Here is an 18,335-nt window from a genome sequence, read left to right as displayed (position 1 = left end):
CTAAGATATTTGTTTATTGTCTGATTAGTTTCCCTTTATTTGTTTGGCAGAATGACGGTCTTTATTTCAGGCAACCATGGGTCATGGCTGTGGAAGAAGAGGTCGAGAGGCTCAAACAACGCGTTCACGATCATGACAAGCTTCTGAGAGAGTGTAAAGCACTTAAGGTATGTTTATGCTTTCAGTAAAGATACTTGTTTGTTGTAGATTTGTAACTCATTGTTTATTTCTTTACTTTGAAATGCAGTCACAGGTTAGAAGGCTGGGAGAGCGGGTGGCTGATCTTGAGCGACTCCACTGAGGTTAGTAACCATTCTTCTTTCCCTAACAAAACTATAGTCGCTTAGTTAGAACTTATTAGTTTGATAGAAACGGATAGGAGTGTCGGTTAATGGTTTAGTTTGTAAAGCATGCTTTTGGAGTATTGCAAGCTCGATTTGCAATAGTCAAAAACCCGGCTATTTTGTGGGACAAGAGACAAATCGGGATGGTTATGCGAACATGTATCATACTGCACAATATGATCGTAGAAAATGAACGCAATGGATATACTCAGTGTGATATATCAGAGTTTGAAGAAGGCGAATCGAGTAGAACTTCAGAGGTGGATATGTCATATGCTCGCAAGCCTTCAAATTTCCGTGCTATGCTTGAAATTCGTAGCCAAGTTCATGACCAATATATACATGAACAACTTAAATTTGATTTGATTCAAAATCTTTGGAACAAATTTGGTAATGATGAAAATGTTTAATTGTTGTATGTTTTTTTTTTGTGTTTCAATAAAAATAACATTTTCAAATTTTCTTGTTTAATTTTTTTTTTTAAGGATTCTAAAACGGATAACACCATTGGACCAATATTTCTGATTAGAGTCCTTAACTATTCAAAAAAAAAAAATTAAATTAATGCTAAGTACTCCAATGGTGGGTAAACACCATTGGAGGTGCTCTTACGTTCCTTATTTGTGTTCTCTTTTTTTGCTCTCCTGAGAATAGTGGGGCCTCATAAGAACACGGTTTAGCAGCCCAAATAGAAGCTCTATTTCTCTGCAACTTCCTCTTAAATCTATCTTTTAATTAATTAAAGATATTTAAGATATATAGTTAGTCTCTGCTTCAATTTTTTTTTGTCTTTGTAAAGTTATACAAATGTGTAGCCTGGGCAAAATAACCGGAACCGAAGAACCGAACCGGAACCGAACCGAAATACCCGAAACCGGAACCGGACTAATACCCTCAAATACCCGAACGGTTCCTATATTTTAATATCCGAAATAACTGAACCGAACCGAAACCAAACCGAGAACCGAACGGTTACCCGAATATATAAAAATATTAATTATATATACATATAACATCACTAAATATATATATTTAATTTAAAATTCTATTAAAAGTATCTGAAAATAGTTGAGGATAACTAAATTATTATAAAGTATCCAAACTACCCGAAAGTATCCGAAACTAACCGAATAGTTTTATCCGAAATATCCAAAGTAATCCGAAATATCCATTTTTTTTATCTAAATCATCATAATTATTTGATATTTTACCCTAAATAACCGATATTTTATCCAAATTATCCGAACTACCCGAACTATCCGAACCCGAACCGGATCCAAATGAGAACCGAACTTTTTCCGGATATTTTCCGGTTCCTACATTTACTATCCGAACCGAACCGAACCCGAAACTATCCGAACCAAACCGAACCGAAAATAGGTTAAGTACTAAATGGATCCTCTAGTCCCTACCCGAACTACCCGAAACCCGAAATACCCGAACCGAACCGAACCGATATCCAAAATGCCCAGGCCTACAAATGTGTAGTAGAACAAGTAAAGTTACCAATACAAAAGCTATTTAGGTTTGCATGTATACAATATTTTTTTCACTGAAACTCAGACATCTTGAAGTGCATGCTGGGTCTGTATTATAGTAGTCAAAGATAATACGTGTAGTTGTATATCTTATCATTTAAAAGACATACCGTACAATCGTACATATAAAAGAAGAGAAGATATCTGTCATTATCTAGAAAATCGAGTAGAGAGTCATATGTTTTTGTCAACCACCTCGCGCTCTGGTCTGTACTGTACGGTATCATTAAATGCTTGTTCAAACTTTCTAAAGCACCGTCTCGTGTCCCTTACCTTAGGGCATCCGCATTGCTAGGACCAAAAAATTGGTCCTTAGATTAATTTATTGTTTTTGTTATGTTAAGAGATTTAGTTAAGGACAATTAGAAAATGAAAGATTATTGGTAGGACCAAAATATTGGTTGGAGAGCTTCGTTGGAGAGATTTAGGGCGAGGGATTGAGGGCGACAGATTGGGATCGACAGAGAGATGGGAGAGATGGGAGAGATGGGACAGATCGCCGGAAGGTTCGACGGAGTCCGCGGTCGAGAGCTCGGTGGAGGGAAACCGTCGAGAGAGATGGGAGACGATGCGAATGATTTCGTCGAAAGAGATGGAAGACTTTCCCAACACCGAACACTCCTTCCCCTCTCTCTGTGACACGTGCAGCTAAGGACACGAACTTAAAACTTCTTAATTAACATACGTGAGCTAACATTTTCTGTATTATTGATTTAAATTGATTTAAATTAATTACCTATTATGCTAAGGACGCGCTAACAACCGCGCGATACAGATGCCCTTAAGGATGGGTTACGTTCACTTTTCGTCTACAGTAACATACATTTGTTTTTGTCAATAACATACATCATACATAGCCTTAGGAATTATGATTTAGGCGATTGGATGATACAACTTTATTCTTTAGACATTTCATCACACAGACACATTTTACAATACAGGGACTAGAACCAACAACTAAGACATCGCTTTGGTCAAGCAAATGTTAAACATTCTCGGGCAGCTCTAGGAGTAAATATTCTTGGGAAGCTTTAGGACAGAATATATACACTCCATGGAACAAAGTAATAGTCTACTTCCTTTTAAATCATCAGCTTCATAGGCTATTCTGTAACGGCAATGCTTTCGACACCCCATGCAAATTTCTCGAGTAAGACCATCGTTGGGAATTATCCGAACCCATATGTAGCCTTTGATTACGAAACCTTGACCATGGTTCATAAATGGATCTACCCCCAATATACATTCAATGTGAACTGTGATGCTACACAACGAATCACACTTATAAAACCCAACATGTGGATATGTTTCCTTCTCGCATATGTCACACCAATTGTATCCTCCTGTATCTTCATTGTAGGATAAAGTGAGATAATGTTCGTCATGTTTGTACTTCACCTTATATGGTAAAGTGGCACAACGGAAACAAAAAACAAAATTAAAACATTCGATACAGCTCAAATGTTCCTTTAGTTTTCCACACATTGAACATCTGAGTTTGATGCCTTCGTTAGATGTTAAGAATAACGGAGTGTGGGTGTGAGTCATGAGTGAAAGGCTCGGAAACCAAAGCGCATCGTACATCTAATTGAAAAGAACAAGCGCCTTCGTAGCACGTGTATGCAAAACCACAACAATGGTTTTCACAAGCTACGCACTCGAATCTACGTTGATGAGCCACTTGTAGAGTAAGTGGATGGGCATGCAGCGGATGCCATTTTTTACGAGGAAGATGCGCACATGTTTCATGGAGGATAAAATCACACCGCATGCAACTATAAATGCTACATTCATAGATAAGAAGGATGCACGCTTGACACCGTTTTCCGTCTTCCACTCTACCATTCTCCTTCTTCTCAAGTCTCATGTGATGATATGGATGACTGTCATGTTCTATAACTCCGTTGCTTATCTCTTTAAACGCCTTAATATCTTCATACTCGACTTCTGGTTCTCCTTCAAGTTCTTTTCCGTCCCATAAATCTTCTCGTGTTGCACATTTAGAATGAACAACATAATCGCAATAATCCTTCACACAAGAGTATTGTCCATAATTTTTTTCAACCCCTTGGCGACAAACTCCACAAGACGACCAATTCTTATTAGTAATATGAGTAATGAAAGAAAGACGGTGGTAATGACGGGATATTCTAATTGTGGTTGGTAAGTAGATACACGTATAATGGACGAGGAAATCACATTGGTAACAAACGTAGATGAAATGTTTATCATTACCCAATGCACAAACATCACAAGTTAAGGAGTTTACTCGAGGGAAGTATGTGAGTGTATGGTCGTGCCTTTTTGGGTAGTTTATAGAAAGGCTGTTCAAATTTATTGCACAAAGAGGATGTAAATTAAAATCACAAATAGAACAAGAGTAATAGAAATTTTTAGTGTTTTCTCCACAACAATTACACTTGTAATTGCTGCTCCACAGATGAAGTGTATTGGGAGATGGAAAAAGAAGTTGGAGAGGTTGTTTGGGATGATAAGGGACTTTGATCTCAGGTTGAGGTTCAAGACATTCTTTGTGGTAGATTTGGCTACATTCGTTGCCCAAAAAACAGTGGTAGAATGTTTTGCTTTTTGATTGCAAGCGCCACACGGCTGTAACTGGTTATTCCTAATAGGAATACATGGAATAAAAGGAATAATTATATGTGGAATGGAGAAAATTGGAATGATAAACAAAATGGAATAAAAACTGAAATTTGTTTTGGAATTGGAATTCCAATCATCCCACACATTCACGATCATTTTTGATATGGAACAAATGGAAAAGATTTTACAAAGGATTTGTTTTTAAGTTTTATTCCATTTTTGGAATATGTGGAATTGATTTCAAAAGGTTTTCCATGTAACTGGTAAATATTTTTTGGAATTCTGTGGAATGATGCATTCCAAACAATTCCATTCTAAAATTTAGCATTCCAGTTGCAGCCGAAAAGAAATTTCGCAAACGTTTTTCTAATTTAGTATCGCACGGGAAAAGATGGTGAGATTCTTCTAAATACGGATAATTTCGTTTTTCGATGTAATAGGTTTTTGGGTCCATTTGGTTTTTGTATCGTAGCCTAGGGCATAAGAAAGTTGTAGGAGGAGAAGAGCGGTTGAGGGAGTTCATGGCTTGTAAAAAAGAGGTTAAGGCTGTACGTAAGAGATTTGAATCCATCCTTACATATATGTGGCTAAAAGAAATTCACACACACACACATATATATATATATATATATGTGTATGTAAACAGTAAACATCATTATTCCAATTACAAAGGATAGTGATTACAATAACATAACGGTTGACGCAAAGTATTTTCGTTTATATACTTGTTTGAATGTCTCACTCAAGGCATTATATTGATATACAGCTTTTGTAGAAAATTCTTACGTGACTCCTATCACCAACTCTTTCTTGTTATTCCTAAGGATTCTTAGAAACTAAACTAAGTAAAGACAGAGTTCTAAGTGTTAGAAAATATGCGGTCAAATTTTGCGGAAAACCAGAATTTGCGGAATTTAGGGGAGCGGGAAAACACACACAAAATTGTTAACGGAGTTCGGCCAGCTTTTGCCTACGTCTCCGGACCTGCTACAGATCTTTTATTATCAACCCGGGAAATTATTACAAGCTCTCAACTCATACCCGACCCCAAATACACTCAAGAAATTACACTTAATTTCTTATAGAGAAAGATTTTCTCACAAGAAAGATTTTTTTTTTTTCTCTCTCTCTTGCTCACTCTCTTCTTCTCTTGTTTTCTCTTTGTTTTTGGGATGGATTTCTTCTTCTCCTTGTGTGGTTATTTATAGGAGATTATGGGGAGTTGGTGAAACTTCTTGTTGCACCTACCAAAAAACACAAAAGAAATGTGTTGTTGAATTAATCAACAAACATGTTCTTGATACAACTTCTTGTTGTACCTACCAAAAAAACATGTTCTTTACAATCTCCCACTTGAAGACTGATTTTAATCTGTCTTCACACCTTGATCAATGTAGCAGGTCTTCCCAGCTTGTTACTCCAACAAGCCAACTAAGGTTGCACACAACCTCAGCTTGTCATACGGCACGACCTTCGTCAACATGTCTGCCGGATTCTTGCTTCCTGGGATCTTCTCAAGCACCAACATTTCATCTTCTAACGCTGATCTGATGAAATGATATCGACGATGTATGTGCTTCGTCCGAGCATGGTAAACCGGATTCTTTGCCAAATCGATAGCACTTTTACTGTCACAGTACAACACACATTTCCCTTGGTCATGGCCTAGCTCTTCTAGAAAAGACTGTAGCCATATCATCTCTTTTGTTGCCTCCGTTACAGCAACATACTCAGATTCACAGCTTGATAGAGATACAATTTTCTGCAACTTTGAAACCCAACAAATTGCAGTACCACCAAAGGTGTAGACATACCCGGTTGTGCTCTTCGTGCTGTCAATGTCACCTCCATTGTCAGCATCAACATATCCCTGCAATCCCGTCTTAGACTTCGTGAAACATAGCGATAAACTTGGATTTCCTTTTAGATATCTGAAAATCCACTTAACGGCTTCCCAATGTTCCTTTCCTGGATTGCTCATAAATCTGCTAACGACTCTCATTGCATATGCAATGTCTGGCCTTGTACATATCATCGCGTACATCAAGCTTCCTATAGCAGAAGCATATGGAACTTTATCCATACATGCCATCTCGTCTTCCGTCTTTGGAGACTGTTCTCTGGATAACCGAAAGTGACTTGCCAGGGGAGTACTAACTGGCTTCGCATCATCCATGTTAAACCTCTTGAGGACTTTCTTCACATACTCCTCTTGTGATAACTTAAGACCTTCCTTGCTTCTACTGATTCTCATCCCTAGAATCTGTCTTGCTTCTCCAAGGTCTTTCATCGCAAACTCTTCTGAGAGTTTCGTCTTCAAACTATTGATCTCGTGCAAGTCTGCTCCTACTATCAACATGTCATCGACATATAGGAGCAATATCAAGTAGGACTCTTCAAGCGTCTTGAAGTAACAACAGTGGTCAGCTTCACACCTCAAGAAACCAACGCCTTTAATAAAGTTGTCGAACCGTTTATACCACTGTCTTGGAGCTTGTTTTAAGCCGTACAAACTCCTTTTCAGCTTGCAAACAAGGCTTTCCTTCCCTTTTATCTCAAAGCCTTCGGGTTGCTTCATATAAATTTCCTCATCCAAATCACCGTGAAGAAATGCCGTCTTCACATCCATCTGTTGAAGATGCAGATCTTCTTGTGCTACCAGCCCAAGAACCATTCTAATGGTCACCATCTTGACTACAGGAGAGAAGATTTCGGTGTAGTCAACGCCTTCTTTTTGTTGGAATCCCTTCACAACAAGCCTCGCTTTATAGCGCTTACTCCCATCAGGTTCTTCTTTTATTCGGTAGATCCACTTGTTATGCAATGCCTTTTTCTCCTTAGGCAAATCTGCTAACTCCCACGTGTGATTGGATAACAACGAGTCCATCTCGTCGTTCATTGCAAGCTCCCACTTGATCGACTCATCAACTTGCATAGCTTCCTCATAACATTCAGGCTCGCCTCTGTCTGTGAGCAGAATATAGTTGAGCGATGGAGAGAATCTTACTGGCTTTCTGATGATTCTGCTTGACCGTCGTAACTCCGTGACTGGTGTATATGGGACCACTTCAGAATCATCACTTTCTTCAGCCTCACCACTCTCGTCTTGAGAGATTTCTTCTTCTGCTGTTGCGGTATCCTGTGGCAACTCCGGTGTCAGGATATCTTCTAAGTCAACAGCTCCAGGCTCTTTCTTCTCCGAGCCTTCTCTTAGCTTATCCTTGTACAACGCTTCTTCGTTGAACACAACATTTTTGCTGCGGATGATCTTCCGATTTTCATCATCCCAAAACCGGTAACCAAACTCCGTGTCACCATAACCGATGAAGTAACACTTTTTAGACTTCGAGTCAAGTTTACTTCTTGCAGCATCGTCAATGTGAACATAAGCTAAGCAACCAAACACCTTTAGATAAGAAAGGTTTACTTTCTTTCCGCTCCAAACTTCTTCAGGGATCTTAAATCCCAATGGTACAGACGGTCCTCTGTTTATTAAGAAGGCTGCGGTATTGATTGCATCTGCCCAAAACGTCTTTGGTAATCCACAGTGCAATCTCATGCTCCTTGCACGCTCATTCAAGGTTCGGTTCATCCTTTCCGCTATTCCATTCTGTTGAGGCGTTCCAGGAATAATCTTCTCCATCTTGATCCCATTATCAGCGCAATATCTCTTGAACTCGCCGCTGATGTACTCACCACCATTATCAGACCTTAGACACTTCAACTTGAGATTCGTCTCAATCTCAACCATGACTTTCCAAATTTTGAAAACCGAAAACACTTCATGCTTGTTCTTTATGAAGTAAACCCACACTTTTCTTGTGGAGTCATCAATAAAGGTCACATAGTAGTACGAACCTCCCAGCGATGCAACAGGAGCAGGTCCCCACACGTCAGTGTGCACCAGCTCTAACTTCTCAGATTTTGGCTCTCTTCCTCCTTTAGAGAAACTAACTCGTTTCTGTTTCCCAAGGATGCAGCTTTCACACATCTGATGATCCACCGTCTTCAGATCCGAAAGAGCGCCATTTTCCACCATGAGTTTCATCCCTTTCTCACTCATGTGTCCCAACCTACAATGCCACAACTTGGTCTGTTTGGCATTCTCGACAACAGCAACAGTGTCTTGATAACTCGTCGTCATATAAAGAGTGCCTCTTTTATGACCTCTAGCCACCACCATGGAACCTTTCTTGACTATCCAGGCTCCACCACCAAAATTAACATCGTGCCCCATATCATCAAGTTGACCTACTGAAATCAGATTTCGCATCAACTTTGGCACATGTCTGACCTTGGTAATCTTCCACACACGTCCGTCTGACATCTTCAGGTTGATATCTCCAATACCAACTATGTCCAAAGGTAATCCATCAGCAAGATATACCTTTCCGTAATTTCCCGCAACATAATTTTCCATGATGTTATGGTGCGGTGTGGTGTGGAACGACGCTCCGGAGTCAAGCACCCATGAATCAACTGGGCTATCGACATAGGAGATTGACGCTTTGGTGGTATTTGCAGTTGCATCACGAGCTTCAATTTTCCTCGGGGAATCAACAGACACTACCAATGCATCCGCGATTTCACGTGTCACTACATTGGCTCCGCCTCTAGTGTTGTCTTCCTTCTTCGGTGGTGCTCGGCAATTCTTCTTGATGTGACCTGTCTTTCCACAATTCCAGCACTCTGCAGGCTGTCTGAATTTGGACTGGCCCCATCCATTCCTTGACTTCGATCTGTCATTACTCCGGTTATTTCTATCTAGGTTTCTCCCTCTGTTTTCCACGTTGAAAGCAGAGCTCGTTGATGCCTCCCCAGAGTATATCCTTCGAACTTCCTCACCAAGGATACGATCTCTAACATCATTGAATTTGAGCTTTTGAGTACCCACAGAATTACTAACCGCTGCCCTCATCGGCTCCCAACTATTTGGCAGAGATGCCAACAAAATCAGTGCTCGCACTTCATCATCAAACTCGATTTCAACCGATGACAGTTGGTTGACAATCGTGTTGAACTCGTTCACATGTGCGGCAACCAGGCCACCTTCTTCCATCTTCAAATGAAAGAGTTTCTTCATGAGAAATACCTTATTGTTTGCCGAAGGTTTCTCATACATGTCAGAGAGAACTTTCATGAGCCCTTCCGTGGTCTTCTCCTTCGCAACGTTGTGAGCAACGTTTTTCGACAGTGTTAACCTTATAACACCCAGAACTTGTCTGTCAAGGAGCTCCCACTCATCCTGATCCATCTTCTCAGGCTTCTTGCTCAGCGGTTGATGAAGCTTCTTTCCGTACAGATAATCTTCAATTTGCATTCTCCAAAATGCATAATCTGTACCGTCAAATTTCCCGATACTATGCGCCAAACCGTCTTCGCCTCCCATCGTTTCTGGAACCACCGTGTATTAGAACACCTTCGTCGACAAACCGATGTTACTGACAAAATTCACTATTCACGAAGTACTGTTCACGTGAATAGTAACCCCACAAAAAATTTGACCGATCACCGTAACTCAGGCTCTGATACCAGTTGTTAGGAAATATGCGGTCAAATTTTGCGGAAAACCAGAATTTGCGGAATTTAGGGGAGCGGGAAAACACACACAAAATTGTTAACGGAGTTCGGCCAGCTTTTGCCTACGTCTCCGGACCTGCTACAGATCTTTTATTATCAACCCGGGAAATTTTTACAAGCTCTCAACTCACACCCGACCCCAAATACACTCAAGAAATTACACTTAATTTCTTATAGAGAAAGATTTTCTCACAAGAAAGATTTTTTTTTTTTTCTCTCTCTCTTGCTCACTCTCTTCTTCTCTTGTTTTCTCTTTGTTTTTGGGATGGATTTCTTCTTCTCCTTGTGTGGTTATTTATAGGAGATTATGGGGAGTTGGTGAAACTTCTTGTTGCACCTACCAAAAAACACAAAAGAAATGTGTTGTTGAATTAATCAACAAACATGTTCTTGATACAACTTCTTGTTGTACCTACCAAAAAAACATGTTCTTTACACTAAGAACCTCTCAGTACTCGCACACAAAAAAGTATGCGGAAATGTTTCATATCCAAATTTTATGAGAAAATATAAGAGAACCTGATCTGAGGATTCTCCTTTGTTATCTGGGACTGCAAACTCAGCAACAAGCTTGTCCGCAGCCTGAGTAGTTTCAACCGTCAGAATGAATGTACCATATATCATCAAGTCATCACTAAAACAAAAAGACATTAGGGAACCACAAGACCTCAATAACAAGTTGTCCCTCCTTTACTTACCACCTTTTTCACAAACTGAGAAGAAGCCACCATAATAAAACAGATCAATGAAAAACCATTAGCAAAAGCCAACAGGTCATCATTCATCACGGAGAAGATAAGTTATAAACACCCTTCAGCTAAATTAACGTCGTCTTTCCTCCTCTACACTCTTATCTGGTCCAGCCACAAACCGATGTCTCGTCTTCTTCTTACCAATGTTACCTAGCCTAGAGTGGTCAAGTTTTGGCACAAAGACAACATGCCATAAATCGAGAGATACAACAAGAAGGGATTAACTTATAGGTTGATTGTTTGTAGTTTTTAAAATGGTTTTTGGTTTTTTGTTTTTGTAAAACTACTTTATTTGCTAATCAAGATTTTGTTAAAAATAATTCTCTACAAAATAGGGAAACTAGTTTTTCAAATAACTACCTAATTCTACACAAAAACTAAAATCTGTATTTTTATAGATTTCTATCAGTTTCCTAGGGTGATTTTTTTTTATTTATCATTTTCTTTTTAATGGTTTTTCTTTTCTTTTTTTTGTAACTGGTCTTTTTTTTTTATGTTTATCTCATTTTTATACTTCTTTCCACTCTCGTACCTTCACCTCACCATCACATCATCAATTTTTTTTGTATTTTATTAATTTAAAATAAGTGATTATACATACAAGTAGAGCAATTGTTTTTCGAGATTTTCATCTCAACACTCAAAAACTATTTGATCATACTTGTAAACTAGAAGAAGTTCGCTTACTTGTAAATTAAAAGAAGTTCAAAAATATTTCAAAAGGAAATTTTATTTTAAAAGTTACTAATTTAATTAATTACTAGAAATTATTTATACAAAAATAACCATAGAAATATATGTGTAAATTATGTTATTTTAGAAAAATATCATCAAATGTATGATATTAATTTTTTATAATGCCTAATTACTTGTATAATAGCATTTGAGATCAAATATGAAAGGCACTCAAGATCAAATTAATATATATATGTATATTTATATGGAATTTATGATAGTTTTATTTTGTATTTATATTTTGTTTTAAAATAATTTTTGTAAATAAATTTACGTGTATTTTAATGACAGTGTTTTATATTTTAATATTCATAATACTTTTATTTTATTAATTTTAAAAATAAAACCAAAAACTAAAAATCTAAATCTAAAACAACCATTCATGTTTTACAAAAAACCAAAATCTATTGCAAAAACAAAAACAAAAAACAAAAATCCAAAAATCAGAAACTAGAATCTAAAAACTAGGAAAACAATCATCACCTTAAATTAATTAAGCACTTTACATTAAAAATAAGGGAAAAATGATATAATTGCGGTGAGCGTGGATCGAACACGCGACCTTCAGATCTTCAGTCTGACGCTCTCCCAACTGAGCTATCCCCGCTTGACAATAAATTCCTAACGTACTTTTAGATATTATACTAACTCCATTTTCGTGTATATTGTAAGATTTTATATCAATACTTGCCTTTTTTGACTGATTCCCTATTTGTTAGAAACTATCGAATAGCTTTGCCGGTTTAACCATTGAAAAGGCTTAAAACCATTGTGCAATGCTCATGAACATCAACTAGACTACATTCTTAAAAGGCATACAAGAAGACTATAAATATGCATGGGATTAAGATTTCTTAATTTTAGCTTTGTTGCTGATTAACGTGTTTTGTCATGATACGAGTTTGCTTAAAAGACAAAAACTACGTCACACGCAAAAGTTTGTAGCAAAACATAACCGGAAGAAATCTCAAAACAATTAGACATTTTCTTCTTAACAAGAGATGAATGGTTTTAGTTAAAAGTGTTCCGATTTTCCAATCTCTCATGATATCCACCACACTGAAGATCATTGCCTGCTTTTATATAACATAAAGTTTCCACAAAATTTCCATAGAAAAAATAAGTTGGACAGAAGATCATAAAACACATTCTTAGTACTAAAGCCCGATCCATACAGACAAAACACATTCTCTGATAGTGATTGGCTCACTTCGCTCTACTATTCTCTGAGCAACCAGAATCAGATTAGATGATTCTCACAACAAAAAACAAATCGAAAGTTTATACATTGGAAGAAAGATTTTAATAGTAAACGATTTTGATTAATTTGAGAGAGAACCAAAAAAAAAAAGTGAGAGTAATACCATTTTTGTTACTGATCTAGGAAGTGATCATATAATCTTCTCCTCCAACTCCGTCTCGCTCTGCTGCTGCTTCAGCTAATCTCTTCCATGTAAACTGGCGTTGTTCTTCAACTTCTTTGGACTTGGCTTGTTTCTCTTCGTACTGTCTCCGGCATTCTTCGAAGAGTTTAGGATCCATCTCCATGAACATCTTCTTGATATTTGCGGTTAGACCATGAACTGCTTGGTTCCAGTGAGACTGGATGTTCTTCTCCAGTGCGGGGTATATTATTGGAAGGATTACGCTTCGGTTCTGCGCGATTAGACCCACTATGTGCTCATTGTTCCACAGGAACAATGCTCGTTCTGCAACCTTTTATAAGATTTTTATGAGATATGAATGTAAGTACAAGGCACAAAACCCACGTAGAATTGCAAAGTTTGAGCTATTGCAAAAAGATTTAACAGGAAATTTTGTGTAATTGCTAGCATCCAATGAAATTAATTACAGACTTGTGATTAGAACCAATGAGATCAAACCTGCTCCAGTCTAAAACACAAATGGATACAACACAGAGAAAGATCCTTACATCTTCTTTTCCGAGCTATTCTCTTGTTAAAAGCATTGTGCAATGAAATCCATGGCAAACGCAATAGTACCAATGGACTCAGCGAGTTGGTATGGTTTAGGTAAATAAAGATGGTCTAAGAATCCAAGGACCATTTTCAAGAGTAGTATCTATCAACAACATGAGATAATCCCATCAACTAAATGAGTGTAGCATTATCATGATCATTTTGTGAATTGAAAGGGATAAAAGGAGAAAAAGCAAACAATATAAAGACAATTGCAACATAGATTCTGTGATGCACTAAAGTTGCATACTCTTTTCACGTGAAAGAATCACACCCAAGTTAACTTGAAGGTGATACTCATAGAGGACACTAGCACACAATATCTCGAATTCATTACCTCCATATGCTAAATTCATTTCGAAACATAACTAGCTAAAGAAACAAAATATCCAGCTTTAAGGTGATGTGTATAACAAGACTACTAACCTGAAAGTGAGAGCTATTGAGGCATCGAGCAATCTGTTGGAACAACGGAACCATACAACGCTGGAACTCAACAGGCTGTGTTGCCTCAAGAACTTCTTCAAGTTCCTGAAGGAAGAGATTCTCCTTGGTGCAGTTCGTCACAGGCCAATACTTCAACAACCCCCTGATCACCGTATCCGCTAGCTTATAATCCTTTTCCACAAACTGAACGATGCAATACGACAACTGCTGATGATATATCGCTATCGGTTTAGGCTTATGCAACGGTATCAACACCCTGATGAGAAACAGCTTATGCTCCTCCTTCATAGGCAACGCAAACCCGTTTATGATACTGCCTAGAATCTCCAAAAGCTCCCCGATCCCGCCGTGCCTCTCCGTCTCATAGATAAACCTATAGAAAATGTTGTTGATCGCTTTCCTAATAAACGGCCTGTGTACCATAAACTTCCCGTAGATCCTATGGAGAATCGTTTTCAAATACTCCCTCTCTCTCGGATCCTCGGAGTCAAACAAGTCGAGCAGCTTCAACACAAAGGAATGGTCGATATACCGTTTGGCCACTTTGGTATCGGTATCAGTAGAGACAACGTATCTCAGCAGCAGCTCGTAGACCAGCTGTAAATGAGGCCAAGAAGGCTCCAAATACGGCTCCTCCTCCTCGGGATCCGCGGGCTCCTGGCCCGTGTTCTCGTGGGAGGCGGGAGGGAGACAACGGAAGAGATTGAGAGAAACCATTTTAATCATTTCCTCCTGACACGACTCGGAGATGACCTTACTAGCTCCGGACTGTATAAAATCCACCAGCTCCAGCAGCGTCTGCCTCTTGATCTCCTTCTCTCTCGCGTTCTTGGTGGTATCAGTGAAATCAAAGTGGAAACAGCAGTTCTGGAGCTTCCTCAAGAACAGAGATTGCCTTTCCGAGACGGGAACGTCCCTGAAGAGAGGGAGCGGGGTCACCGAGGTTATAGGAGGAGGAGGGGCTGTTGTAACTGGAGAGGAAGGAACCAGCGCCCCACGAGAAGCGTGGCTAACGACAACATTGGAGCCACCAAGACCGTAGCTTGAAGGTTCGTTGGATTCGGATTTAGAGGGCTTCTTGTGCCCACCTTTCATTATTTTCTTAAACATGGCTAAAAGGAACTAACTTTAAACTCCACCTAACTAAAGAAACCCTAATTTGGGATCAGCATGCAATCGAAATCCCTAATTAATCAAATTCAAATTCCAAAACCTCGGATTTTTTTCAAAGAGAGCCTTCTTCTTCTTATTCTTCCACTATGACTCGATTAGATCAAGCTCCCTCATTTTCCCAATCTCACGAGATGGAAACAAGAGGTGGAGATAGTTACCGGAGTGTTGTCGGAGATCTGAGGCGGTGAAAATCAGACCATTGGTGTGATCTAAGAGATCTTGTCGCGCGAGTATACGCTGGTTAATCGGACGGCTGTGATTTACCGGCGAACAAATAAGGAAGAAGAGAGCGAGAGAGAGAGAGAGAGAGAGCGGAGAGAGATGATGGCTAAAGAAGAAAAGGGACTCGAATCAAATCGAATACAGCACCCAAAAAATCGCTTTTTTTTTTTAATAATTAATTATTAGTACTTAATTACTAACCGTAATCTAGATTAGTTTTTGCGCGAAACAAAACAGTGTGACAAGCAGAAAGTTGGCAGAAGAATATATTAAACAGAAAACACAGTTTAAAATAGAAATGTGAGTTTTCTATAATGCGTCTGATTCTCAAAAATAATAGTATATAATTTCTTATTTTTGTCAAGATTTTTTTTAATTAAAATCAGTGCACAGCCGAACATTATACTCATGGACATATAATTTACATTCACAGCAAAAGAAAACGGATTATGTTAATGTAAAACGTATCTAGGTTGTAAAACATCGCTTTGTACTCTGCCCAATCGGCTTTCCGTTTGAAAATGGTCGACCCAATATATCTAACAAAAGAAATAGATAAATAAAAAATTCTCAATATTATAATTATATATATATGTATGATTGAATATAAATTTTTATAAAAAATATTTTTATCTTAACTTCTACAAATAATAATAAAAATTTAACAAAAAATATTTTTAAATATCATTTACATTTTAAAACTGTTATTTCTGCACATGATGCAAAAACACTTACTAATATTGAAACCATCTACGGTTGACTCTACTACGTGTCACCAATTAAAACCAGTAAAACTTAAGTTAATTGCGGCGATCATTTAGTTAATAAAAAATTATTATAACAAAAATGTCGATTCTACTAAGTGTCACTAATCAAAACTAATAAAAGCTAAGTTAAATTGCGGTGGATACTTAGTTAGTAAAAAAATTATTACAGCAAAAACGTCGACTTTCCAATCAAAACCAATAAAAGCTAAGTTAAACTGCGGCGGATACTTAGTTAATAAGAAAATTATTACAACAAAAAGGTTAACTCTACTACGTGTCACTAATTAAAACCAATAAAATCTAAGTTAGATTGCGGCTATTACTTAGTTAATAAGAAAATTATTACAACAAAAACGTTAACTCTACTACGTGTCACCAATTAAAACCAATAAAATCTAAGTTAAATTGCGGCGATTACTTAGTTAATAAGAAAATTATTACAACAAAAACATTAACTCTACTACGTGTCACCAATTAAAACCAATAAAATCTAAGTTAGATTGCGGCGATTACTTAGTTAATAAGAAAATTATTACAACAAAAACGTTAACTCTACTACGTGTAACTAATTAAAACCAATAAAATCTAAGTTAAATTGCAGCGATTACTTAGTTAATAAGAAAATTATTCTAACAAAAACATCAACTCTACTATTTGTCACCAATCATAACCAATAAAAGCTAAGTTAAATCGCGGCGCTACACAGGAGAGAGCTTGACTGTGACAGACAATGGCCGTTCCAAGGGAAGTCAATGCGATGGAACAAAACAATGTTGACTGTGATATTGCTGTTGAATACGAGTTTTCCTCGCTTCTCGGTGCCTTAGCCGCCGCAGCTGAGTTCGGTGACGTCGTCGCCTTGGGCACAGCCATTGGTATTTCCTTTCTTCTTCGTTGTCGTTCTCCCTAATGTGTATCCTCATTCCTCTCTATCTTTGAGTGACTTGTTGCATTGAGTCTGTGATGGAGATCTATTAATCTGTCTTTGAACTTTTGATAGACACTATGCATGGGTTTACTGACGAGCCACTTGAGAATAATGACACGGCACTTCACTTGGCGTGTCTATATGGTAACCTCCCTTGTGTTGAGGTAACCATTGTTCCCTGCTTTGTCATTTCTACTGAACCTTGATGATGTATTTGTACACTACCTATTGAGTATTATTTACTGCAGCTTCTCCTGGAAAGAGGAGCTGATATGGAGGTTAAAGATTTATATAGAGCAACTCCTCTACATAATGCTTGCGATGGGGGTAAAGTTGTTCATGGCCCCTTGTATTTCTTTCTCATGGTCACGTTCTATTGCTCATTGTTTTTTTTTTTTTTTGAACTTGGGGGCGAACAGGATACTTAGACATAGTAGAGTTTCTTTTAAGCCGAGCTAGTGGTCCTGAATGTGCGAAGAGAATGATTGAAACAATCGACCAACAAGGTGACACTGTAAGTATTCTTCCATCTTCAAATGACTCAATTTTTCTCCATCTCTATTAACTATGGACTAATGACAGAGTGTTTCTTGTTAACAGCCTCTGCATAATGCAGCGAGAGGTGAGTATGTCGATGTGGTTAGGCTTTTGCTAAGTTCAGGGGCTTCACCAACGACTAAAAACTCCAGCGGGAAGGTAATATTTGAAAATATTTTTTCTTCACTTTTAGACTTCCAATTATTTTGATTAGTGATTAAAGCAAGGTTGTGATTATGCAGACACCAGGTGATTTAGCTGGTATAAACAGTGAGGCTAGGAGGATCCTCGAAGTTGCGGTTGGCAACTCATCAATCTCCTAGTGATCCTGCAATCTGCAAAATTCTTAGGCCTGTGAAGTTGGGCCTTATCTTCTTCTTCTTTTTTTATCTTATTATTGACTATTTTTATACAAAGGATTATAATCTTTTTTTTTTTTTGAAACTACAAAGGATTATAATCTTATACCAATGAATTATGAACATCATGTCGGTTTCAGTTTATGAAGATTGTTATCAGATTAATAGATTTGAATGTGTTCTCTCGTTAGCCTTTATATAACAAAGGTGAACAGGACCTTTCTGAAGAGTTGCAAGACTGCTGCTGCATGCATACAGAGCAAAGCAATGGTTAAAAGCCAAAAACTAAGCAAGACAAGTAGTAACTAGATCGTGGCTCTCATGCATAGTTCTTATTCGTCTAAATTCAAACCCCTAAAATTAGATTGAA

General features: G+C 37.9%; 2 protein-coding genes, 1 non-coding gene and 1 pseudogene across 4 annotated transcripts; 1 reads left to right on the top strand and 3 right to left on the bottom strand.

Annotated features, from left to right (window-relative positions):
• Positions 1–1,749: 1,749 nt before the first annotated feature.
• LOC111206497 lies at positions 1,750–4,496 on the bottom strand (annotated as a pseudogene).
• A 7,591-nt stretch (positions 4,497–12,087) lies between these two features.
• TRNAF-GAA lies at positions 12,088–12,160 on the bottom strand. The gene has a single exon. It is a non-coding gene; the product is annotated as a tRNA-Phe (tRNA).
• A 527-nt stretch (positions 12,161–12,687) lies between these two features.
• Positions 12,688–15,511, bottom strand: LOC106452776 (serine/threonine protein phosphatase 2A 57 kDa regulatory subunit B' beta isoform). Of its 2 annotated transcripts, none has more exons than XM_013894953.3 (2): positions 13,959–15,511; positions 12,688–13,269 (listed from the first exon to the last, which is right to left on the bottom strand). In XM_013894953.3, the coding sequence occupies exons 1-2, from the start codon at positions 15,087–15,089 to the stop codon at positions 12,934–12,936; spliced, it is 1,467 nt and encodes a 488-aa protein (XP_013750407.1). In that variant the 5' UTR covers positions 15,090–15,511; the 3' UTR covers positions 12,688–12,933. The 2 variants fall into 2 exon arrangements, with proteins under 2 accessions (XP_013750407.1, XP_048615274.1); XM_048759317.1 differs by having other exon boundaries at positions 12,688–13,262; positions 13,959–15,495.
• A 214-nt stretch (positions 15,512–15,725) lies between these two features.
• Positions 15,726–18,192, top strand: LOC111206496 (ankyrin repeat domain-containing protein 1-like). Its single transcript, XM_022703508.2, has 6 exons — positions 15,726–17,016; positions 17,142–17,233; positions 17,318–17,396; positions 17,489–17,583; positions 17,670–17,765; positions 17,849–18,192. The coding sequence occupies exons 1-6, from the start codon at positions 16,872–16,874 to the stop codon at positions 17,927–17,929; spliced, it is 588 nt and encodes a 195-aa protein (XP_022559229.1). The 5' UTR covers positions 15,726–16,871; the 3' UTR covers positions 17,930–18,192.
• The last annotated feature ends 143 nt before the right edge of the window (positions 18,193–18,335 follow it).

Source organism: Brassica napus, chromosome C5 (genome assembly GCF_020379485.1).
Source record: "Brassica napus cultivar Da-Ae chromosome C5, Da-Ae, whole genome shotgun sequence".
NCBI lineage: Eukaryota > Viridiplantae > Streptophyta > Magnoliopsida > Brassicales > Brassicaceae > Brassica > Brassica napus.
The sequence above is the reverse complement of the archived record's forward strand: the minus strand, read 5'-3'. Positions and strand labels throughout refer to the sequence as shown.